General features: G+C 49.1%; 7 protein-coding genes across 7 annotated transcripts; 5 read left to right on the top strand and 2 right to left on the bottom strand.

Moving 5' to 3' along the window:
* Positions 1-1052: 1052 nt before the first annotated feature.
* VTN77DRAFT_5415 (uncharacterized protein) lies at positions 1053-5146 on the top strand (the record flags this gene model as incomplete). The annotated part of the gene is made up of 12 exons (XM_069421582.1): positions 1053-1090; positions 1159-1328; positions 1397-1535; positions 1586-1663; positions 1729-1859; positions 1914-1965; positions 2024-2241; positions 2292-2360; positions 2415-2513; positions 2588-2779; positions 2833-4353; positions 4413-5146. 12 exons carry the CDS (start codon positions 1053-1055, stop codon positions 5144-5146), a joined length of 3441 nt encoding a protein of 1146 aa, XP_069281570.1.
* Positions 5147-6089: 943 nt separating this feature from the next.
* VTN77DRAFT_5414 (uncharacterized protein) lies at positions 6090-7867 on the bottom strand (the record flags this gene model as incomplete). Its single annotated transcript, XM_069421581.1, has 2 exons — positions 6090-6380; positions 6458-7867. 2 exons carry the CDS (start codon positions 7865-7867, stop codon positions 6090-6092), a joined length of 1701 nt encoding a protein of 566 aa, XP_069281569.1.
* A 3529-nt stretch (positions 7868-11396) lies between these two features.
* VTN77DRAFT_5413 (uncharacterized protein) lies at positions 11397-11996 on the top strand (the record flags this gene model as incomplete). The annotated part of the gene is made up of 2 exons (XM_069421580.1): positions 11397-11704; positions 11816-11996. 2 exons carry the CDS (start codon positions 11397-11399, stop codon positions 11994-11996), a joined length of 489 nt encoding a protein of 162 aa, XP_069281568.1.
* Positions 11997-13771: 1775 nt separating this feature from the next.
* VTN77DRAFT_5412 (uncharacterized protein) lies at positions 13772-15830 on the bottom strand (the record flags this gene model as incomplete). The annotated part of the gene is made up of 3 exons (XM_069421579.1): positions 13772-15213; positions 15262-15547; positions 15606-15830. The coding sequence occupies 3 exons, from the start codon at positions 15828-15830 to the stop codon at positions 13772-13774; spliced, it is 1953 nt and encodes a 650-aa protein (XP_069281567.1).
* Positions 15831-16128: 298 nt separating this feature from the next.
* VTN77DRAFT_5411 (uncharacterized protein) lies at positions 16129-17323 on the top strand (the record flags this gene model as incomplete). The annotated part of the gene is made up of 3 exons (XM_069421578.1): positions 16129-16416; positions 16486-17049; positions 17102-17323. The coding sequence occupies 3 exons, from the start codon at positions 16129-16131 to the stop codon at positions 17321-17323; spliced, it is 1074 nt and encodes a 357-aa protein (XP_069281566.1).
* A 3158-nt stretch (positions 17324-20481) lies between these two features.
* On the top strand, positions 20482-21305 carry VTN77DRAFT_5410 (uncharacterized protein; the record flags this gene model as incomplete). Its single annotated transcript, XM_069421577.1, has 3 exons — positions 20482-20736; positions 20875-20933; positions 20987-21305. The coding sequence occupies 3 exons, from the start codon at positions 20482-20484 to the stop codon at positions 21303-21305; spliced, it is 633 nt and encodes a 210-aa protein (XP_069281565.1).
* Positions 21306-21723: 418 nt separating this feature from the next.
* VTN77DRAFT_5409 (uncharacterized protein) lies at positions 21724-22485 on the top strand (the record flags this gene model as incomplete). The annotated part of the gene is made up of 4 exons (XM_069421575.1): positions 21724-21735; positions 21812-22207; positions 22281-22367; positions 22456-22485. The coding sequence occupies 4 exons, from the start codon at positions 21724-21726 to the stop codon at positions 22483-22485; spliced, it is 525 nt and encodes a 174-aa protein (XP_069281564.1).
* Positions 22486-25275: the final 2790 nt, after the last annotated feature.

Genomic DNA, 25275 nt, shown 5'->3' with positions numbered 1-25275 from the left:
ATGGATCAAGTATCAACGGACAGAGAGTGGCTCCCTGAAGAATATGAGAAGCCAATGGATGTCGACATGGTTAGCCTTGCGCTGTGGACCTTGTCACCGTGGTGGATTATTTATTGGTCCGGTCAAAATGTTCGTTCGCTTTTGTTTTATACTTCTGTGCCGCGTGGATCTCCGCAGGGACGATGGAGCAGCCAACGGAGAAGACGATAAGCAAGTAGTTTCTGTCGAGACAACCGGAACGGTCGTGCTGGAAGGATGATCGATTCTCCGAGAGGACATGAATCTAATGGTAACCGTTTGCCTCGACCTTGTTGAACGCTGTCTATTCAATCACTGGATCAATGTTACGAGTCATGAGCGAGGATGAGAATAAGAAAAGCCATGTCTTGGAAGCAGCGTGACAGCATGGCATCATCACATGCGTTGCCACTAGCGAAGAATGAGAATATGACAGGTGCAAAGCACACAATCGGCGGACGTTGTGGAACGACGAGCATCATAAGGCAGTGGCCGAAGCTCTGGAGGGGAAGGCTGCAAGGGGGCATCGTGGCGGAACTTTATCGCGCGCGGTTTCCAAGAATACCAAGCATACTGACACCTCAACAAGGACGCGTCGTTGAGAGCCCCATCACCGCAGATATGCCCGCAGGCCTCCGCCATTCCTGGAGGGCTTTCACCATGTCGACGAGAGCAGTGGGCGTCACGGGAATCCCAATTCAGCCAAGCTGCAACCCCCGTGTGGCCCGAACTGCATCGTATCCGGATCCATCCCCTGACGTCGGCTAGTTTCGATGGTGATGCGAGGGATGGCAACGCGGAGAATTCGCCCCAGTCATCCAGGTGCTCGCGAGATAATATGTGAGCCTTGTCATTGCCTGTGAGCTCTCCAGGGATGAGATTCCGGGATGAGACAGTGACATGGACCCGCGAAGGGTCTGTTACATGCCCAAAGGGAATAAATATGACAACGTCCTAGTTGATCATTTTGCTGGTGGATTCGTGTTTCCGACTACCACGAAGTTGTTGCTGGAATTATTATAAGCTCGACAATAATGCAATGCCACCACTGCCCGAAGCGCTTCTTCGATAGGTAGGATGTCATTCCTGTTCAAGCCCACGCCCTGCTTTTGTCGTTGAATGCTAATGCTTCGGGCTTAGGAGAGAGTTCGAAATCCACCGGCAATCTCACAGCGACCGTCAGCGGGAGATCCGGAGCGGCGACACCGAAATTGGGGCGTTTCTGAATGCTTGTGCTCCAGATGGACCCCGAAAAGTCGTTTTGCAGGCGACCACTCTCCTTTCGCAATGGAAGGGAAACGCACCCGATGGTACAGGCCTTGATCCCATTTCAGAACTTGCTCTATTGCCGGTGATCAGAGGATTGATGATATAGCAGGCGGTGGTGGGACAGCATCGGACATCCGTACTTTCCAGGATGCGTTACGAAAATTTCCTTCGCGGACAGACAAAGATGGCAACGCAACAGAAGTGAAAGACGTCTTCTGCCGCAACTGTGAAGCTGTATTCTCATCAACGTACGATTTTTCCGCATTCTGATTGAGTCGGATCCTGATCGAGTCTCCAGGGCTGAGCTGAGTCAACACCATCTCACCAAGTTCTGCCCCGGCGCGGCTATTGTGGTCTATGTCATGATACGGGATCGGTAAGTACTATCTAGATATCATCTGCTTAGGAGAATTACACTAACGTTGCCTTTGGTATTATCAGGCTTATGGAGAAGGGCTACAGAGTCGAAAAGAGATTAGTTCCTCTTGATGGTCATCGACTTCGAGTTCCGTGCGGAAAATGTCCCGCTACCTTCTTTGATGATGAGGCAAAGGACGCTCACGAAAGCTTGCGTACGATCCCAGACTCACCTAGTCTTTTGCTTGGATCTGACAAGTCATTGGCAGACCCAACACACAACTTGATATGTCTCCAATGTGGGCGTACATGCGACACTCCGTGAGTTCTTGACCATGATCGAATTTTGCCATTTGGAGTTGACTCATATTTATGCTAGATATGAGCTGAAACTTCATTACGATTTTCACGAAGACATGGAATTCCGACAGCTTCGTGAGGAGGTTGTAGCTCCCAGTCATAAGAGAACTTCTAGTGACCCGCGCGCCAAACATTATCCCACAACGCCGAGAGTCACATCAAGTGCTTCAGAAACGGTCATCAAGAGACTGACAAAACGAAGCTCCCAAAGACTTCTAAACGCCTGGCCTTTAAGAAGTGAGTTTCCACTAGTTCTGAGGTATGATTGCAGGACTGACTAGCCAAAGAATATGGCCAAGGTGACGATGGCGAACTAGTTGCAATCGGCTTTTCCCTTCCGGAAGACTTGGAAAGAGGTACTAAGAATTGCTCTCTTGGATTTATGTTGGACAGTTATTGACTTCTATCAGTGCATGCGGCAGACGGCGTCATTCAAGAGGTTGAACCGAACACTGTTGTTGACTTTCCTGTGGCGCAATTCACCACCTGGTTAGACACGCCCGATACAGGTGAGTGAAACTCTGGGAAAAAAAATATGCCAGAATGCCAATGTAATGGTGGTCTAAAATTTTCGTCCTTTTAGTTACGCCCGATGCAGATGACAAGTTTTTCGCCACAACATTGTGTGAAGATGAGGAAAAATATCTAAAAGAGGCAGATGACTCTACCAACGATCCTTCGTCAAAGGATCTGCAAACAGAAGCAAAAGAAGAAGACACAAGGCCTCGAAGGAACTCATTTTTCCGAGCAGTCCTCGGTTTCAAACTACCGAAAAGTGAGTAGATAGAACCTATCCTTCTTGTAACCACTCAATTTACATTCTTTTAGGGCTGTCACGATCAGAATCTGGAGCAAGCCAACCAAGAAAGCTGCTGAAAAGAGAAAACGCTGTCAGATTCTCCTTCGTATCGAAAGGAAGCAAGAGTATAAACACCTCGTCGAGAAGTGAAAGCCGCACCAGCCGCAGAATGAGTGAGCAACAGGATGGTAGAAAGTCACCAGGCCCTAATTTGCCCTCAAACATTCCGGCAACTCAGGATGGTGAACAGGAACCCGGAGGATCCAATCGCAGCCCCTTCATTCACCTACGTATGACTTCAGACGGAGCTGTGGTCGAAGATGTCTCCGGGCGTCAGCGTATACTCCCGATGGAGCTGGTAGCTTACATCTACTCGATTATCAGCAGGGATTTCTCTTCCACAGCGACGAGAACGAAAATCGGCGCTTTGCAGTCTCGCGCTGAGATGAATCTCCAACAAGGCCACCCGAAAGCCGCGATTGCAGCATATCGCGAGATCCTAGACATCCTTCGCCAAAATCCAACCATGGATATTGACCTTTCGTCAACAGCAGGGGTGCTGCATCGGTTGGGTTATGCGTATAGCAGTCTTGGCCTGGCAGGGGAGTCGGAGTCGTGCTATCTGCAAGCATTAGCTATATACAGAAGGGCGTACGGTCGGGACTATCCGCCCAATTTTACCATCCTGAATGATCTAGCGATCCTGTGCGAACAAGATGGATACGCAACGGAGGCCGCAGAACTCTATGAGCGTGCTCTCGCTGGTCGATTGAGGGTCCTTGGGCAGCACGCTCCAGAGACTCTAGGCACCATGCAGGAACTGGCCAAGATCAAAATCTGTCTCGGTGATTTGGAATCCGCTCTCGTCCTGTTTGAGGAGGTTGTGCCTGCTTTTGAAACTGTTCTCGGACTTCAGAACGAGAGTACGCTGAATGCAATGAACAACTTATCCATGTTGTATCACAAGCTTGGCTTGAACGACCAATCTCTCACCGTACTGCGAAAGATGCTCCCCCATTGCAAGACTGCGGTGGGCATCGACAGTCCGCTGACCCGCAATGCAATTACTCGATACGTGCAAGAATCGAGCAACTTTGACTTTCCACCGGAGGTTAAGCATGTTCTTGACCACTATCGCCGTTCTCGGCTGGCGGATAACTTGCGGGTTCTCCAAGGGTTAGGCCGAGCGTACATGAATGCGGGACTGAACAGAGATGCGTGCGAGCTTTTCGAGCTTCTCTTCGAGGAGTTCAGCGCCATCAAGGGAGCTGATTCCCTAGAATCGTTCGATGCCCTTAGCGGGCTCTGTGTCTCCCTGGAATATTTAGGGTCCCTGGACAAAGCGATCCAGTCGTATGGACGGCTCCTGCAACTCGCGCACAAGACGCCTCCAGACCACCCGGCTCGAGTTCGAATGGAGTACGCTCGCAAACGGGTGACGGACCTTATTCATCGGCGGGAGGTTCTCACAGCGGAACGGAGGGCATGGAGCTTGTTCGAAGAAGGGCCGTGTCTTACCTGTCAATCCAACACTTCTTGCTTATGCAGCAGTAAGTCTCTGCCGGAGGACAAATAAATTGAATCTGTTGCTAATAAATGAGGATTCCAGCATGTCACATTGTCCGCTTCTGCAGCGAAGCCTGCCACGACAAAGGTCGCCAAACACATCAACCGTCCTGTATCACGTCAGTCACGCTCCGTGAGTCCAAGTCCGTCGCCATCACGCCGAGATGTCCATCCCCGGTGCAGAAGGACGCAGTCAGCATGATCGTACCCGGCGAGCACAATGGCGCCGCTCCCGGCATCACAGCCGGTCACACGGTGTACCTCGATCCGCGCAACTTCACGACTTTCCGGATGAAACTGAGCTCCACCGTCAACACGCTGCTCGTCTTCTCCGTCGAAGCGGACATCCGCTACACCATCGTCGGCAACATAACCGAGTCGGACTCGGACGTCGTCCCTCCACAACCACCTCCAATCGTCACCTCATCCCGACACCAGAAGAAGCAGCAGCCATCGCCATCGTCAACACCAACACCCTCCTCTTCATCAAGAAGTCCACGTCTAGCTCCAGGCGACTGGCTCACGCCATCGCAGCAAGAATCCGTCTGCATCACACCCATGGCGCAGTCGGCGCCGATCTACCTAATTGTCGCGCCGGGCAAGCAAATGATGAAGAAGACGGTGGCCCGGCGGGTGAAAGCGCGTGGCGGCGGCGGCGAGAAAGAGCGGTTCGAAGCGCTCACGGTGCCGAACGAGGAGCTGATTGAGTTTTCGCAGGGATTGCCGTTGAATGGGTATATGGGCGAGGCGTTTCTGTATATTGTTGAGTGGGTGTAGTACCTACCCATGAAGCACGTTGTCTCCTTGTAGGGTTTAAATAAAAAACATGACATATATGTCTATGTACGACCACCATGACCTATGATCTATGCATAATGTATCGATAGCTAGAATAGAAACAAAGCAATTCATTCTTTTTTTATATATACATTCGTACCAGTGGATATGGTTGTTCCATGCCTATAACCGTAACTGTAATGTACACATGTACTTGAGATTTTTTTTTGTTTGTGGTCACATCTAATTGTGGTCCATCTATCTAATGTGATCTACCTATCTATCTATCTACCTCCAGGAAATACCTCTATTTTTTTTATTCTTACCTTTTTTTCTTGTTCTTGCTATCCATTCGACATTTTTTAAGTTAATTTTATTTTATTTAATTGATATCTACTGTACTAATCTATCACATTTCCTCTCATTCCTCTCGTTCTGTTCCGTTTCATTGCATTTACTTAAGTTCATGAATTGCATGTATTCATGTATGCATGCATGATATGCCTAGGTAGGTAGTACTGTAGGTAAGGTAGGTATCTACACAGTCACAATCCTGATCCTGATCCTGATACAATAAAAATAAGAAAAGGTGAGAGAGAGAGAGAGAGAGAGAGAGTATGCGAGAGAGCAAACAAGAGAAGTGACGCGTTTCATTTTTCTTTTTCTTCTTTTTCTTCTTTTTTTACCTTTTCATGACCAAGTGTATAATAATATAAATCCATCCGTACGATCACGATCATTCATATCCATCATATCATATCCAATGCCCATCATACTCACCCATCCATCCATGAATCAATCCATCAATATCAACGATGCTCTTTTCTCTTCCAGCCAAGTCAATTGGCTAGAGGCTGAATTGACTCATTCCTTTTTCTTTCTCTGATATTTTTTTAATCTAATGATATAATACTCACATCTTTAACGACCACTAACGACTCGCTTAATCATGGCTATCCTCCTCATCCGACTTATCCTGCTCTTCGTCGTCGCTGGTCCAGCCCTGAGCTTCCAGATTCGGCGAGCGGATGCCGAAACTCAGGACAAAGCCGAGAAAGGCGACAGCGGCAAAGACGCCGAAGGCGAGGAGTTCGCCTTCCTTCCCGTACTTGGATGTTAGTGAAAAGAGACCGCCTGATAAGAATGGGCCGACGGCGCGGCCGGCCGCTGAGAGAGTCTGGGCGAGACCGTTCAGGGCTCCCAGGACGGAGTGGTTGGGAGCGGAGTTGGTGACCTGGTCATACGCTTTAGTAAAGGCCTGAGAGTGAAAAAAAAAAAAGGGGGGGGGGGGGGGGGGGGAAGGGATCTTACGAGTAAAAGTGCACTGGTCAGACCGCCTACCGCGGCAACAGTCTTAATCAACAGCACAAAGCAGAGCTCCACCACCAGCAACGCCGACTTTCCCGTGAGATGCTGCTTGTTCTTACTCTTGTATCCGATAAACGGCATCAGGACAAACGAGATGACGAATCCCAGTAGGCCGGCGCGGTAGGACCACTTGTTCCCCATCTTGTCCCGCAACCGGCCAAAGATGCAGATCTGGAAGACGATCGTCACGACGCCAGAAAATCCTAACGACAGCCCGATTTCCTGCGGGGTCAGCGCCCTCCCGATCGGCTCCGGCGCCTGGGCGAAAATCGGGTATAACGAATTGAACGAGACGTTGGCCAACGCAAAGATCAAGTACGTGGTCAGCAGCAGGACCGTGTCGCGATTGAAGATTTCCTCCCGGGTCAGCTCTTCGTGGGGATGATGGTTCGTCTCAGAGGCCTCCGACGCCGAGTCCAGCTCACTGTCTCGGGTCGCGTCGCTCGAGGAACGGGGACGCGTGGGAATCTGCTGATAGCGGTGATCAGCTCGCAGGTATGTGGGACGATGCGAGCTGGTAAATTGCCATAGCCAGCTAAACAAATCTCGCACTTTCTGACTGAACTTCGGAAGCGACTCTGCTTCCTCAAGGCTCTCCTCCAGAAAGATGCCCGTAATGACGAAGTCGATCATCAGGATGATGGCAGACACCAAATTCGGTAGGAGATAAGGATATGAATTGGGTTCGCTCTTGTCGAACGGGTTGTGCTTGAAGACCAGTAACCCACCCAAGACTGGCCCTGTAATCCCTCCAATGCCGTAGAGCACTGGAAGATACGTAAACGCGCGGGACTGGTTGCTCCGGTTCGTGATCTCCCCCAGACAGGTCGACACCAAGCCCTGGTTGCCATTGACCATGCCCATCAAGGCCTGCACCAGGATGGCCTGCCACAATGTCCTACAGAACCCAAACGCGACGAAGCAGAGGGCCGTGGAGATGGTCCCGATGAGTATGACAGGCTTCCTGCCCACCCGATCTGACAGCCAACCCCAGAAGTAGTTGGTCACGAATTGCGCGAGGGCGAATGCGGAGGCAATGGTTCCGACATAGACACCGACTTCTCGGTCGTGGACCTCTGGAAACGTCGACGCCATGTCAGGGAGGTACGGACTGATCGAGTTGAGGGCGGTCTGCTCCGCGAGGGCAATCATGGCCAGCACAGCCATCTGTTTCTTCGGGAGCGGCGCTTGCGACGGACTCTCCGATCCGTCATTGACCAAGGTCGAGCCATCTTGTGAGGAGCCGGGTTGACCGGACTGTGGACGGCCACGCGACTTCGGCGGAGGGGTAGCGAAGGTGTGGTAATGCTGCGTGGAGGACCGCCATCGGTTCAATGGGGAGGAGGCTCCCATTGTTGACAACAAAGGAGTTACAATATCTTCTTCTACTAGACAACGATGAGCCCTCCCAGGCGAGCTTTCGTCACGTCAATTCCGGCAGGCGGCAGGCGGCAGGCGGCAGACGGCTCGCGTGTCGACGGTTATGACGGCCTGGATGGCCAGCTGGAGTCGGGGTCGTGATCAACGCCGAAAGGCGCGTCGAACCCGGATCTTCTTCGAGGGAATCAGCATCCTCCTCGGGAGGATTGATTGTTGGAATTCCAGGACGATCAGGTGGGAGGTTGGGAATGGGATGGTGCAAGGTGCAAAGGTCACAAGGTGCCGCAATGGCTGACTCATCCATCTTATCTGATTAGGCGGCCCGAGCCGGAAGCAGCTATCTCCGTGCCAGGTATCAGAAGGATTCGCATCGGAAGAACCGCATTTCGGCCTCTCGATTATCAGAGGATTGGATCGTAATCGAGTGGCGTGAATCCAGTGATTTTCAGTTGCCACGCTGCGTTACATCTACAAATCTGCCTCCAATAACGGTCTTGGAAATGCCTAGTCTCCAAGACGTGTTTATTATAGAAACAAAGTGTATGCAAGTGCTGTTTCAGAAATGAGGATATTCTTCTTTGAGATCATATGCATATAAGATTAAAATAAACTCGTGGATGACAGACGATAGAGTCTGGGCGATCCCACACAGATGGCATACTATACATACTACCTATATCAGAAAGTGGAGTCAATTCCTTTAATCCATCCTTCCTTCTGCTCTCAGCTGGTGGCCAGGTTACTACAATCCTGATCTCACCAAAGATCCATCTCATCCGTTGCAGTGTGATCGGATTTCGTAAGCGTCATGAACTCCTACCGGCAAGGCCGATGCTAATCCATTACTCCGTACTCCGTATTAGTGATGTCTTCCAAACACACAACTGATGACAGTTACGACATCTGCGTAATCTAATTTATGTCATTCCCACGCGGGAAGAGACCGGTATTTGTCAGCTATCCTATCATGATAATGAACTAGAACCCTATTTATTTCCGGCGACGGAAAAAACACCTGATTATTAATAGTCCAACGGTCGATCCACCATGCAGTAATAAGCCTCATAAATTGATCGAAGAATGCAAGGACCGGGGTGTTACATGTAGTTAAAAACGGCTATCGGGCTAGTGCTGACGGGGACCTGTCACCTCGTTATTTTTGCACCCTGCATCATCGGGCCGACATCATCGGGGGATTCCGTATTACGTTGTCCAGAATGGATGCCTTTTCGATGGCTTTCGATGCTGATTATATCAGTTTCCATGCTGAGGGTAGGAATGTCGTGGTCTTCGCCACTCAGCAAGCCTGAGGGGTAGTGTACGGAGTACTTCGTACGGAGTAGCAAGAGGGCTGAAGGGTGGATCATCGACGCCGCTAAAGTCAAAATTCTTAACCCGACATATGGAGTAATTTCCCGATAATAGTTGATATTGTGGCTTAATCACCCTAGGGCTGAAGGAATATAGCCCTAAATTAGTACGTTATCTAATTTTATATGAGTGTAGTTTTATAACAATATAGCCTAAAAGAATAAGTGACAGAAAATCCAATTCATATGAGATACGTATTTTCAATAGTACATATTATATTGTCAGTTAATTCGAATTGGTATAAAGCAGATACTTAGAGTTTATTATAGAATCAACTATTTCCTATTTGGGATGATCTGGTGGGGAAAGTCTGGAGTAACTATACCTCTAGTTCCTATCTTTGCTCGCCCATCTCGTATGAATTCTGGCCCCGATGCAAGATCTAGTACATGGCTACCTATCTTCCCACGTACCTACGTAATCAATCTTCCCTTGGGGCCACTGCTGGAGCGGAGTGGCTGTGCGCCCGCAACGCTCTCAGCCCGCTGCTTACGTCCTGAGCCACATACTACACACTACCTATTACCTTTCGTAGGCAATGATGTCCTGTCAATCTTTTAGAGGAAAAAATTACAGTGCGATTAATATTGTCCTGTCCAATGAAACTCGCTTAATTACCGAGGCATTATCACGGCTGTATTCGAATAAGCTCAAATGAAGTAGAAGTAAAAGCTACGGTGACAGATCCCAGAGTGTCATTATTCCCCTTTTCGGAAAACGCACCGAGTCTGGTATCAACATCATGGGCACTCCGGGCCCTCGGAGCATGCTTATCAAATATGTATATACGTATTGCTGGGTCTTGTTTCTGGTGTTGACTATTCAGACATCATCTTGGAAATGATTGCTCCTCTTCGTTGTGGACAGCACGACGCTGCCTGCTCAGGAGTAGGGGCCAGATGATACATCACTCGGATTTCACACGTTCTAGGGCTTGTATCAGATCGAAGGGTTTATCGTTCTCGACCTCGGTTATGCATGGACGGAGAGGTTGAGAAGACTCATAAGAGACAATTGACAATTGACCGTCTGGAGTTGGAGATATATAAATATATCGATCTTGCTGTTCCCAAGAGGATATCTTTGCATTGAGTGTCGACCTCAGCATTCACTGCTTGATCCTGGCTATCAGACTTACTTCATCAAACCTCTCTGTCTTTTCACCAGTCTTCCTGCGCACCTTTCTGAATTGTGCGTCAACCATTGAGTACGGACCCAGGCACATAGTCATTGAATTTTCTCCCTGTAGGTGACTGCCCTGATCATTCGACATATCATGAATGAGACCGCAGTGGCAATTCTCATGCATTAATTCCAAATCAACTGACATTCATTTAATATAGTTGTGAGAAAGTGTGTGTGGCAAACCCGGATATCAAAGTATCAACTTCATTGATCTTCGATCATCAAGTTCGGTAAGATTGCCGATCTTTCTTTCTTTCTGTCTGTCCTTACTAGCAATCAGTCATGTTCTTCAAACCAACGAATGGACTGGTTGTGGCAGTGGTGGCCAATATCGTAAATACTCGTTAACGATGACCCCTTCCTATAGGTACATACATACAAGCACACACCACCGATCCATTATTGAATTATTATCGAACCCGAGAGTTCAGCTCCTTTACGAGATTTCCTCTTCATTCAGCCCCCGTTACGTAGTTAGTTGAGAGATCAGACGGCATCAAATCCGGATCGGAGTGTTCGGCCATGGCGAGGTGTTCGGCAACAACACCGCGTGATAATCCTGCGTAAGTTGACAAATCATTCCAAAAACTTACCTAATTTCTCTCGTTTTTAGATTTGATATTCCTTCAATGTCTGCGGAAGGCTAATTTAGTATGGTTTTTTACTCCTCCTAGAGCTACCGAGGAGGTTGTGCCGGGGTTTATATATGTATGTATTCCTGTCCCTTTTTCCCCTCGATTTATTTCTCTTCTGTACATTGTTCGTAAAGGCGAGCTTCACTTGAAGAGCTCTTGTTTCTATCTACTTTCTTTTTTTTTTAAAAAAAATAATTCTCTTCTGTGAGGAATTTCTCTGCTACAAATCTCCTGTTTTGATTTCTCCCGTTTCGGTTATCACAACTACATATACCACCCCAGCACCGGTGTTTTCCCCCCTGATTGACAACATGCAGCACGACGTCAACCAGCTAATTGAATCCCTCCGCACGCACCGTATCAACAACATCACGGATCTCCGTCGCGTCGAGCGCATCTTCGCGCACATGGACACGGCGGAGGTGACGGAGCCCATGACAAGGGCCTGGTACCACTACGTCACTTCGAACAATCTGCTGAGCGAGCTGCGGAACTTGACCCGCAACTACCCCTTCAGCTCTGAGTGTCTTGACGAGGCCAAGATGCTGGTCGTGGGCGATCCGGAGAGCTCGCGTAGCTGGAATTATTGCTGGCTGGTGCTGGTGAAGATTGAGAAGATGTGAGTAGCAAACTTACGTCAAATCCAGTCCTGACAGTTAATCAACTCAGTGATCTGTAACTGTCTATCAATTTGACGAGGCTCCAGACTGACTGATGACTTTCTTTAAAGGAACCTCATCCCCAAACACGCGCGCGAGCTAGCCGCCAGACCGCAGATGTGGGGAGGAATCCAGCCGTCGCCTGAACATGTCAATCAGCTGGCCAACGCGTGCATTGAGGAGTGGACCCGAGCCCTGCGTCATATGCTGCGACATTGGGACGCGCCTCCCACCGTGGACGGTAAACCATGATCACCATGGCCGGCATAAAAGTGATGGTCTTTTACAGATTGATCAACAGAATGAGCCAAAAATAAACACACTAGAATAGCATCGCTGCATATATAGACTAGATATGGAGTAGGAGTAGGAGTAGGAATAGGTATCGTTGTGTTGAAGATCTGTAACTTACTTTTTTTGTCCTTTTTTGTCTTTTCTCAGGAATGTGGCAGTGCGAATGGGGAAGGGGAAAAGAAAAAAAGAAAATTCAATATAGATGAGTTTTAGTGTACACAATCTGAGTCATATTCACATATAAAATTTCTTCCAGTAAAATGGATAGGAGACGATGTAAGTTGTGTATCCATGCATTGCCGAATTGTCAGCACACACACATATCCATCTCAAATTAGGTTATTTAGGTAAGTAGGTAGTCAGCTAGTAGTTTCTGAGTAATCAGTCAAAGACCTGATCAGATTCTGTTGGAATGTTCCTGAATCTATGCTGCTAGAGTTGTCTGTATACACTATAGGTACTTTGTGGTTTGCATAGAGTTCCAGGTTAAGACATAGCCTACCTAGTACCTAAATACGGTATACTTCATTCGACCCCCAGAATTAGGTAGATACGAGATATCGACGGGACTCTCCACACGCTAACGGATAATTAAATTAGGACCCTTACGGAGTCTCCGTGCCTAGTGCAGCCCTATCTAAACCTCAGTACGGAGTACATTACTAATTACCCCGTCCATCCGTGACAATTTACCTAATTCAACGAGCGAAGCAAGGGCCATAATAATAGCTAAATTTACTTATCGATAGGTTACGTCCTAATGGCAAGTTCGTGCCGATTATTGATTGATGAGGATCTCGTAATCTGATCGAGTCTGGACAGCCGCCTGAGCATGCGATTTCTTTTCAGTTCAGCCCAGCCCAGCTTGCCGGAACTAGGTACATACATACATACATACACCTACGTCATACCTTAGGTAAGAGGTATACTCGGTATTCTGGCCGAATATCCCGCTTATCCACCGATCGAATTAAATCAAAAATTAAAAAAGAAAAGATAAATAACAATAAAGGAATATGGTTGATCAGCTGCGAAGTGTCTGGAATGGATTTGAATCAACACAAGCCTTACAGGTCGGATATGGACTTTGAAAATTCCTGTTCTATGCCCTGGAATTCCTCACGATATTCTCTTCACTATATTCCTTGTATTGTATTGATTAGGTAGTGTTTAATTATCTACTCTCTAAGCGGGCTCCCTGCTTGTATTCCATGTTATATAGTTCTTGCTATTATTATTGTCCCTTAGTAATATTTGTCTCCCTCGCTGATACATATCTCTCGCTGAAAATAGGGGCTAGGCATATCATATTTCGTGGATTTGGTGTGGCGTGCTTTTTACAGCCACGTGACAATGTGCAAAACGGAAGTCAAGGGTTTTAAAATACAGTGGTTGTTAGATATGGCCATGGACAGTATATCCATGGGTGGTCGTTGATGGCCGGGCATCACGTGGCACGTTAATATCACATGATCCTATCACATACGCAAGTCTTCAGGTTTATTGTTTGGAAGGAAATCCATGCTTGAACAGAAAAAAAGCAAGAATTAGATATCAGGTGTATGTATATACAGTACATCATGCTAGGCGAGCTAGCTACCTCATCAATATGGCGAAGAGAGCCAACCCCCGTGTAATGATTCGATTCATTTCTCATTCCAAGTTATAGAGACTGGGGTAATGATATATAAAAAGGAGAGAACGTCAGGTTGACCGTGGTATAGGATTGCTTGCTACTTCATCAACAATCCTACCGCCCACGGCACACTCAGCCCTCGCAGGTCACCGTAATGCTGTCCAACGCCCAAAAACACAATCGGAATGCCCGTGGCGTGGACCATGCTGACCAGCGTGCCCACCATGTCGCCCACCGTGTCGCACTTGCTAATGATAAACCCATCCAGGTTCCGTCCAGGGCCGAACGCCTGGTTGAAATTGCGCGCCTGCATCACACTGTCCGTCCCCACGAGCGCCTCCCCGACCATGAAAATCTTGTCCGGGTTCGCGAACTTGGCGAACTTCTCTAGCGAAGACATCAGGCGCTGGTCGTTGTGGGGGCGTCCCGCAGTGTCGATCAGGACGACGTCAAATTTGTTGGCGGTCGCATAGGCCACGGCGTCCTTAGCCACATTGGCTGCATCCTTGCCATAGCCTTTCTCGTACAGTTCTACCGCGCCCACGTTCTCGCGAGCGCTCAACTCCTTCAAATTCCGAGCATGCACGCGCAGCTGTTCCACAGCGCCGGATCGGAAAGTATCGCACGCCGCAATCAACACACGGTAATTGTTCTGCAGGAGGAAAAAGCATATCTTGCTCAGATTCGTCGACTTCCCAACACCGTTGACGCCGACAATCGAAATGACATAGGGGCGAGGCGTTTGCTGCTTGTTCGTCGGAGCTGTGACCGCTTGGATTTCGCGCAGCAGGTCCAACGACGAAGTAGGAGTCAGGATCTTTCGCAATGAAGATTCCATGGCCGCCCTCAGTGCCGCATCGACGCTCTGGAAGTTGCCCGTCTTCTTTCCTACGAGCTCCTGCTTCACACCTTCGCACAGACGTACGGCCGCCTCGCGGGCCACATTCTTCTTCATCAAGTGGTCCTCCATCGCCTTCAGAGGTTTATCAAGATCCGCTTCAGTCAAAGTCTTGCCGCCAACGATATTGCGAAACAGACCACCGATGGCGTTGAAGCTCGACCCCACAACGCCAGTAGATGAGCTGGCTTTTGCCTTCTCAGCTTCCGCATTGTCGAGGATCGAGTGCACTTCGTCACCCAGATCTTTCAGGACAAACTGGCCGTTGGCAGTCTTGCGGCCCCAAGAATCGCGCGCCACATCTTCCACTGCTGGAGCTGAGGCCTCGTCGCCTGCAGAAGCCGCAGAGTAATCCAGCTTTTCACCGGAATCTTCATCTATAAGGCCATCCGCGTCCCATTTTCGCATTTTCTTCCCGCCGGCCTTGGTATTTTTACCCTTCGTTACGCTCTCATCTCCGGAGGAAACATTAGCATTTGCGTGAGCAGCTTTTCGTGCCCGGCGAGAAACCCGGCCGCCGGGACCGGTCTTTGCGGGAAGAATGTGATTCGCAAGAGGAGTGGAGGATCTGGATGTATCAGGAGTCGGAGAGGGCGAGCTCTCATTCGAGGTCGCCACTGGTTGCGCAGCTGGATGCTGCGCTTCTCAATAGTTAGTACTAATCTTGACTGGACACAAGTGTAGCATACCTTTGTGAAGCGAAGGAACAGGCGGCGGAGGCGGACCTCCATTGTCAGACGCGACAAGCGGATTTTTCTTCTCTTCTTCTAATGCCCCTGGAGTCTCCTCGACAGTGACACCGGCCGTGTCTTCCAGTTCCCGCATCAACTGGTCAAAATACTTGTCGAATGGATACTCGACTACCCTCGATCGCGAGCCTTTCAATTGGTCCTTGTAGATATCGACAAATATGGTTGCGGCATTGTCTAGGAGCTTGTCGATCCAGCTCAGGTGAAGCAGCGACTGGTAAACGGCCTGGCGAGAATCAGCATCTGTCGCATCATGTCAGATACCAATAAATTTTTCGACTAACCACAAAGATAAGCCCAAACTCCTTCACGCGCCTCCATTTCATGGTGTATTTCTCCTTCCTATGTGCAGGCGAAATGCCGTCGGCCGTTGCATCTTGCGGTCGGACCTTCTCTTCGATGAAAACGTCGTTGATAAGGCTGTTGACGACATGGGTGCCCACCGGAGCGTAGGACTTGGACCATAGCACCACTCCCGACGTCGTTATAATCTCGAATGCATCCAACATCTTGAGCGATCCAGTCGTCGAGCTGCTTCGATATTTGGGCGTTCAGATTGCGGAGTTGCGGGCGGTGGCGGGCAGCTTGCGGTCTTTCTGTCGGTGGGCGACACTCGGGCCACGTCGAGCAAATACTATTGTCGAGCAGTCAAGTTCGCAAGCAACGGACAACTAACATTTCTCCTGCAACTCCCAACACAGTCAGCATCGGAAACTTTGGCACGTTTCAACGGAAATACCCGTTTCCTTCTTTCTTTTTTTTTCCTTTCCTTTCTTTTCTTCATCCCTTGGTCGACTTTAACTCGCCATGCATCGCGCTCCTTTCGCTCCTGCACCGGCGCAATCTCCTCCCCTCCACCATCCAGTGCCGCAACATGTCTCGACCGTTCCGATGATGCGTTCACCTCCTCCGCCTGCTCCCCAGCAGGCACAGACGTCTAGCTATGGAAATCCATACCAACCGGCTCCTGCACAAGGAGGCAGTGGCACGTTCGCCCCAGGCTTTGGAGGCTTCATCAACGATCCCACGGCGCAGATGGGTTTCCAAGTTGGAAAGACTGCGATGATAGCTGGACAGGAATATATGGAACAGAACGTATGAGAGACCTGTTGTGCAACTTTTCCTTTAGTTATCGACGTGATCTGTCAATGCTGATTCCTGCAGTTCAACCGCTATGTCTCGATTCCGGCCCTCAAACATTACTTTAATGTCTCGAATTCTTACGTCCTAAATAAGCTCGCCCTTGTCCTCTTCCCATGGCGTCACAAGCCTTGGTCTCGCCAGCAGGCACGTCTTGCCTCAACATCTACGGGGCCCAATGGCCAGGTCTCACAGCAACACTACGCCTCGGTATTCCTCCCTCCGCGCGAAGACCTCAACTCGCCGGATATGTACATCCCTACCATGGCGCTGGTGACCTATATTCTTCTCTGCACCGTTCTGGCAGGTCTTCGGGGGAGCTTCCATCCAGAGCTACTGGGCTCGATTACGACTACAGCATTAGCTGTCGTCGTCTTTGAGATCCTTTGCTTGAAAGTGGCCATGTATATCCTCAGCATCAGCAATGATTCTCAGTTGCTTGACCTCGTAGCCTACTCAGGCTACAAATTTGTTGGGATCATCGTGACGCTGCTTGCTGCCGGAATTCTCACTCCAAGCAGAGGCACTGGTAGCTGGGTTGGCTGGACTGTCTTCATCTACACCTTCCTTGCCAATGCTTTCTTCCTTGTATGTATTCCTTCAGAACCCGTGTTGAGCTGTCATTGACCGCATTGAATAGCTGCGCTCACTGAAATACGTCCTCCTCCCCGACTCGACCAGCGACGCTTCTATGCGCGCTGGTACTATGCATACCGTTGCCCGCTCCCAGCGGAACAGACGCACCCAATTTCTTTTCATTTATTCCTACATTATTCAGTTCATCTTCATGTGGATCCTCAGCCGGGAAGGTCCATCTTCATCCAACGCAGCAAAGGCTGCGGGATCTGGATCCCTGTCGTAGGTTTCTTTTTTTGGGGTGTAGCGTCATCGGTTCTTAATTTCTTTTTTTTATCATCTTCATAGACTCTACGAAGAGTTTGAGGTTATGTACGGGAAGTGCATGAGAAAAGATGTATCTCTAATGGCAGGTGGTCTTCGTTTAGGGACGGTATATAGCATTTCTCTCGGTTACATTTCTGTGCTCTCCTCCAATTCATAACTCTGTAAGATAAGATAATTGTCACGGCTTTTCTTATTGACGTGATGAGATTTTATCTATCTGCTGAAGCCAGGTACCATGGTTTACAATATAGCATCATCCATGTCATGTAGTGTAAGCCAACGCTCAAGGGGGAAAAAAGAGTGAGTACATCGAAACGCATATGGAAACATTACCATGTGTTAGTGGCAGTGGAGATTTGTAGAAATACAACATTACGTCTGCCATCTTACAAAAAAGCCTCTACTTCCAACCATAACTACATGTTGAGATCTTCCATATTCTGAGAGCATTGTCGCAGCATGAGAGAGAGGGCTCGAATTAAATCAAGTAAGACCTCTCAATTGCGATTTTAATGGCTTTGATGCTACAGATTGGTAATAGAATATGCGAAGGCAAAAGCAACAAGTTTCATTTGAATGTAAGTATAGTCTCAGTCTCATTGGTTAACAACTCCAGAATCTTCCAAATGAGGATTCATCAGGAACAAAGACTACTTTCTGAAAGCTAGATCCGAAGAAATATGGCACCCTAAGCCAAGGGGTTGGACACGATGCATTAGACTAGATCACCCTGTTTGTATGACCGTGTCTATACAACTCGACAGTCTCACACGTATAGCAATTTTCGATCCTGTTGGTCTATGACTTGTCAGAATAGTCAACAAAGAAACAGGTCTTCACAACAAAGCAAGAGTGGCATGTCCTCAGAGATCTTGGTGAAAGAAGACATATCAGTCGCCAAAGGCGTCAAGTACTATCTAGGCGTAAAGGCGTAATCATCGGACATGGAGCGAGAGAGATTGATCTTAACATACCTAGTTAGCTCTCAAGATGAAACTGATTCATTCACTTGATTTCCAAGTGGAATGATGAAGCATCTAAGTCGAGCCTGCTACTTTTGTCGAGTCAGTATGAGACCACATACGAGAATCATGGTGACATCAGGCAGGAAGTGAAAGAAGCATCAGAATATGTAAGAATTGAATATCACACTCCAGCCCTGTATCGAAACTCCGGCGAGAGCTTCACAGAAACTGGGTCAATCGCAAATTACCACATCATGTGACGTGCCACAGGAAGAAAAGCATATGGAACGTACCAGTTAGTATTCAGCTGGTTGCGTATCAAGTCAGCAGCGAGTCAGTAGACAGTGAGAAAACATCTCAGTATCCCAGCAGATGGACATCTCTCTGCAGGGCCTGTGTTCTTCCTTGCATCCAGCAGAATGCGCTCAAAGAAAATTCCAGAGAGAATAGCTGCAGAACTTTAAAAGGTTGAAGTTAGCGTCGGGCCGGAAAAACTATGGCTCGGTTAGAGAGCGCTAACAGCGGCGCTAGGCAACGCCAGCCCTAGGCCGCACAGTGACGGCAGCCTCTGCGGTGCGCCTCTCCTACTGGCTGCTAAGCGAGCGAGACTGATTGTGGGCAACCCTCCTACGCCCGAAATTCGCGATCCAGCAGCACAGTTACTCCGGACGACTTCGACCACCGACTCTTCGACAACAAACCACCACCGCCGCCCTACCGGAGTTGCCGACCGTGAGTAACATTTTTTTCGTTGGAGGAATTTTCGCCATTGCCAATCGCTGACCCGTCTACTTGCTTACCAGACAGCCTTCGCCATGGCCAACATCGATATCAAAGCCACGTCATGGAAACTCGTTGAGGTCGGCCGTGTGGTGCTGATCCGCAAGGGGCCCTACACTGGCAAGCTGGCCGTGATTGTTGAGATTATCGACCACAAGCGCGTACGTTTTCCTCGACATCGAACGCGGGTGAAAGAAGCATAGAATGGAGTCGGGATGATATTGACTGTGATTGCGGCTGCAGGTGCTGGTCGATGGTCCCTCTACTCAGGAAGACAAGATTGTTCCTCGTCACTCTCTTGCGCTTGCTCATGCCACCCTCACTCCCTTCGTCATTCCTAAGACCCCCCGTGCTGCCGGTACTGGTGCCGTGAAGAAGCTGTGGGAGAAGAATGAGATTGATGCCAAGTGGGCTCAGAGCAGCTGGGCCAAGAAGGCTGCTCAGATTGAGCGGAGGAAGAACCTGACCGACTTCGAGCGCTTCAAGGTTATGAGACTGAAGAAGCAGGTACGTGGATGACCTTTTCACGTGGACTTGGCAAGATCCTGGATTTATATTCCCGGACGCGGAATGCTATAACAATGGGAAATCTGAAATCTTTGGTCAATCGCTGACATCGCCATTCTGGCACAGGCCCGCTACGAGGTCCAAAAGGCACAAGCTAAGATTCGCGCTGCTGCCAAGGCATAGATGTGTGCTGGTGCCGGTGTACTGTGGGAGAGGATTTTTTAGGTGGTTTCAAAATGGCTGGAGTTCTTCTGGAAACGCGCTGTATGAATTACCATTGACAGCGAAAACTCATTCAAAAACTCTGATATCCGGGCAGTGGTCCTCCTGTGTCATGAAATATTATTTTTCTTCATTTTACTACGGATCCGGAGACATGGCAGAGACATGCCGATGTTATTCGAGTTACGAAAAATAACAATTCAAAGAAAAGTAATTTCTCACTGTAGATGATACTGGCTCTAGAACTTGTATCACTCATAGTCAATGCCTAGGCATATGGTCGTGTCGTGTGTGCTTGGCATGGTTCTGGGATGAGGAGGGTCCAGCGCTCGCTAACCGCTAACGGTTTTCGGCAAGATGCACATCGGCCGTGGGATGTTCACACATCTTTGCGGGCTTCATCCCACCAGCACGACAAAATTCCCAGCCTCGACAACAGACCTCTAGCAACGTCCAGGTATGGCAAATTCAGATCTATAGTGTTACAATGTGCACATCTGCTTTTTTTGGATGTCTTGTTTTTCGAGATATACCCCACCTGTCGCAGGCATCCCCGCCTGTGTTGGGTGACTGTGCGATTCCATAGTGCGAAGCGCTGACCAGTGGCTCATTCACTCAGAGTCTAGCCGATTCGATCCTCAAGATGGCCGAGACCAAAGTTGAAGAGCTTCCTAAGGAGGAAGTCCCCAAGGCAAACGTTGAAGACGCTGCCAGCAGCTCTGAGTCCGAAGCTGAGGGCGCTGAGAACGCTGAGGGCGCTGAGGAGCCCACCATCCCGGGAGGAGCGGCCGTCACCATCCACTCGCGCAACGAAAAGAAGGCCAGAAAAGCCATTGGAAAGCTCGGCCTGAAGCACGTCCCAGGCATTACCCGTGTTACCCTCCGGAGACCGAAGAATGTATGAGAGTCCATGACCCCACATTATTTGAAGGATACCGATTGCATTCGACGCTTAAAGTTCAAGCTTTGGGTGTACTGTTAAACAGCGGTAGACTTTGCATGAGATGTGATAGGGGCTAACTCGGCTGTACTTCAGATCCTCTTTGTTATCAACCAGCCAGATGTCTACCGCTCCCCCTCCAGCAACACTTGGATGTACGTCTCTTTTCCCCGATCTTGAATGATTGAAGCATACTTACAATTTACAGCATCTTCGGTGAGGCAAAGATTGAGGATTTGAACGCTCAGCCTCAGGTCAGTGCCGCCCAGCAGCTCGCTGCCGAGGCTGCTGGCGCTGACGCTCACGCTGGCCACGACCACGCCGAGGGCAAGGGCAAGGCCCCCGAAACCGAAGCCAAGAAGGACGAGGATGAGGACGACGGCGAGGAGGTCGATGAGACTGGTCTGGAGGCCAAGGACATTGAGCTTGTCATGGCTCAGGCCAACGTCTCCCGGAAGAAGGCCGTCAAGGCACTCAGGGAGAACGATAACGATATCGTCAACTCTATCATGGCGCTCAGCATATGATGCTAGGGTTTGCAAGTTTCAACATCGGTTGGCACTGTTGCTTGATGGTTTTATGACCCGATTGCAGACGCCTGCAAATCCTGGGTTAATGACGCCGGGATGTTGATTCCTTTGGCAGATGTTTTGTAAATCAATTAGCCAAAAAGCAGTCCAATCCATCTCACTTTCTGGGCGGGCCCTGCTGCACCAAAAAAAAAGAAATGAATGAAGTAGATCAGTACGGAGTAGTATCCATTGTAATGCGACCCCGCCATTGTTGGCCATATCCAGCGCCCCCTGTTGTCTCCGGTATTCGGAAAAGTGTGTAGTCACGTGATTGGATCTCAAACTTGCCGAACCTCACGTTCCGGGAAAGCCTCTCGAGTTTGCACGTCAACTGCATCCCTTCTCCGCTCCAACATCCTCACCCCACATCACAATGGCTGTCTCTGTACGTCAATTACATTCCTGTTGCCTTTATTTATTGGTAGATAGGGGCAATGATCCCGCTGACTGCCAATTTACAGCGTAGCGCCGCGTCTAAGATCGATTGGGCCAAGATAACCAGCTCGTTGGGCCTTCGCGGCCAGACGGCTGCGTCGCTGCAGGCGTTCAAGAAGCGACACGACGATGCTCGCCGCAAGGTCCAGGTGCTGTCGGAGCAGCCTCAGACGGTCGACTTTGCATACTACCGTAATGTCCTGAAGAACCAGGCCATCGTTGACGAGATCGAGAAGCACTTCAAGAACTTCAAGCCTGCCACCTACGACCTAAATCGCCAGCTCAAGGCTATCGAGGCCTTCGAGGCTCAGGCTCTGAAGAGCGCCGAAGAGACCAAGGGCCGGGTTGAGGCCGAGCTGAAGAACCTGCAGAAGACTCTGGAGAACATCGAGACTGCCAGACCCTTCGAGGACCTCACTGTGGTATGTTTTGCATCATGACAGGACTGTGGGGTTTCCCTGGTTTGATGTGGATGCTGATAATCCTTTTGTACAGGACGAGGTTGCCGCCGCTCAGCCCGAGATCGACGAGAAGACTGCTTCGTTGGTGTCCAAGGGCAAATGGATGCCACCGGGTTACAAGGTTCGTATTCATTCTGACGTGCCGATGACCGTTATTTTCTCTATGTGTGATGTTTTATACAGCTTGCTAACGGTTTGTCAACCAACAGGAGAGATTCGGCGACCTGTCCGTGCTGTAAACAGCACCAACCCATATCGTTCTATGTTTTTATACCGTCCTTCTTCCCATGTGACCATACCACCATATCCTACTTGTCAAATCATTGGAATCAACCAGCTGCGGGTGTGGTATGTTTGGTTGCGTGATATTGGTCGAATGTGTATAAAACTTGTTTCAATTAGATGACTGTTCCAGACCTGACCTGACCGTTTCGATGGCCTTATCAGTGAAGGCCTCCAGTAATTGTATGAGTCCGAGAGTTGATCTCGTTCGAGTAATAGTGGTTACTTCCTATTTCCAACTTAGCAATAGTTTATTGAGAAGATCTGCGGACACACGGGTTCCACGCTTCGCTGCTTCATCAAGTCATCAGAATCCTCACCCGCTCAGCTCAACACAAGCACTGAGACAGTATCAAGTATCAATCTTGCTAGTCTATGCCTGATCTAGTAGTGATTTGTAACCATCTATAACCATGAAGTCTTAATTTTGAGTATAACGGTGGAACCAGGCACGGACACAGTATGCTCTCAAGAAGAATATTGTGTTGATGGGTATATGATACAGTCATTCCATTCATTCATACTGATAACACTAGCCTTCCAATTAGTAAGGACTTGAAGCGGGTACCTAGGTAAGTCATTGCATTGTAGGAATTGGCATCATTGATCCTAGGTTATTCGAGGGGTATCGCCTGTGGTATGCGGGTTAGTTTGACTGGAGCGAGCCACATGGTTAATGTATCTTGCAGTAGACCTTGTTACTCACATCGTAGGTCTGAAATTTAACAATAGATAATAATCCATCACTTCTCAGAGACGATCAATTCGTGATCTTCCTCAAAAGGTTGTCTCCTTTTCCTTTTCTCTTTGCCTGCTCAACTCCTAGATCAAGCCATTCTGCTGAACAGAACAAAAGATGCTACCGTGTCGGACGCAGACATGGATTTAGCTCTGGTTAGGAGGGGGTACCGGTATGTGTACTTCGTCTGTCCACAGCTGAGGTCACTATTACTATCTATATATAGCCAGAGGGGGATTACTGTCTAATTTTTTTTTCAGGGTAGAATAGGTGGTTATGATGGTGTGAATCATGGATACGCAACAATTCCTTGAAACCATGTGGGAAAGACACTGGGCTGTATAGCGCCATATACACAGATACACAGGTTCTTATGGTACAGTACCTAGGTAGACTTGGAAACAGGTGGACAGTAGTCGAGTGTCCTCAATAAGACAAGAAAGGAAGGAGCGATCTGGGCAGGTGTTTCCACTGTTTGCCAGGCCAGCCTCCAGGCCAACCAAGATGGCCGACGGATAGATTGGAGTACTCAACTCATTGTTCAACCTGCACAAGGACAGAGATTCATCATCCCAAATTATCGTTGCTCGTCAGTACACCAGATTGGGTATGACGACGTCGACCAAGTCATATTTCAATTCTGCCTCGTCATTGATTGGAGAGGATTGATCCATTTTCCCACCATGCAAGAACAAAATAACGCACTGTGTATTATGATATACGGAGGTGTGTATTACTGCAAATCTCCAACATCCCTATCGTGCCCGGTTTATTTCGCTTGAAACGCACCTAGTTAGTTACATATACTAACCAAACTAACCTACATATGCAGGCAACTACAATAATTACGAGACTGCAAATCCCTGACTGCAATTCCTTCTTTGCGACTTCCTTGTCAGTCACACCGCCATCCTGGACAACAGTCCTCCGTTCTCGTGTCTCCGGTGTGCGGAGTAATACTCCGTACGGAGATTTTGGTCCTTCCCTAGTGTTCCTCCCATTCATCGGCAACGGGCCTGGCAAGCGGCAGGGGCCAGTCCGCCAGCCAGACACTTGGGGCCATCCCGGTTCAGCCTAGTTTTGCAGCCGTGCAGGTCATTGCAGACGGGCGAATCCGATTGCTAGGGCAGGCGGAGCACAACCACTGCAGCGGAGACGATTCCCAGCTGGCCGGGACGCCGAGTGGTTTCTGGCCAAGGCTAAGGAGTCTTTTTCCACCCCTTGGGCAGTAGTGGATGCATTCAGACTGATTCAGTTACTGCTTCGGTCGGCTCCAGTAGTAGTGTGTCCACTGTCAGGGAGCAGCCAGCCTGCAAGCGAGCAGCCCAGACGTGAGGCCTGAGCGGCGCCCGCGGAGAAAGCCAGCCTGTCGGGTCGTCACATTATGACAAGTCCTGTACACGAGACTCGTCAATATCGATGCCATACCACTGCTCCGTCAGGACTCTGAGGAGGAGCAGTCGAAGCAGTAGTTCCCCTCTTCCTGCAAGTTGAACCGGCCGCTTTAGAGTTGTGGATAGTTATTATCCTTGCCCAGTGACAATTCGTCGTCCGTGTTCGTGTCTTTAACTACTAACCATCACGGATAGGATCCACAGTCTTCCGACGCATCCTTCCCGTTAAAACCGTCCTCCTGTCCACACGTTCCCCAGTTGGAGTCGGTGGCGTTCACACCAGAGACTTGGGTTGGGAACGAGCATTTGGTTTCGCCTGTTGGGATTTCTCGGGGCATTACAGTATTATTCTTGTTGTCTTTCCTTGTCTTTTTCTATCTTCCCCGCATCATTATTGTGCAATATTGTGCACAGCCATCGAATTAATTAATCCAGGGATTGATGATCAATCATAATCATCAGTCAATCCATCCAAGCCCAGATCACCCAGCCTGACGGTAACTCTCACGACGTGGCTAGAAACCAGTCCAGCTTGCCGGCCTCGTCGCCCCTCCAATCAGGCCATACGTACACGGCGGTATTGAAAGGATCCCTGCTGTCCACCTCATCGTGCA

Source organism: Rasamsonia byssochlamydoides, assembly GCF_041956645.1.
Source record: "Rasamsonia byssochlamydoides strain NRRL 3658 unplaced genomic scaffold VTN77scaffold_4, whole genome shotgun sequence".
Classification (NCBI taxonomy): domain Eukaryota; kingdom Fungi; phylum Ascomycota; class Eurotiomycetes; order Eurotiales; family Trichocomaceae; genus Rasamsonia; species Rasamsonia byssochlamydoides.
This window is presented reverse-complemented; position numbering and strand designations above follow the sequence as displayed.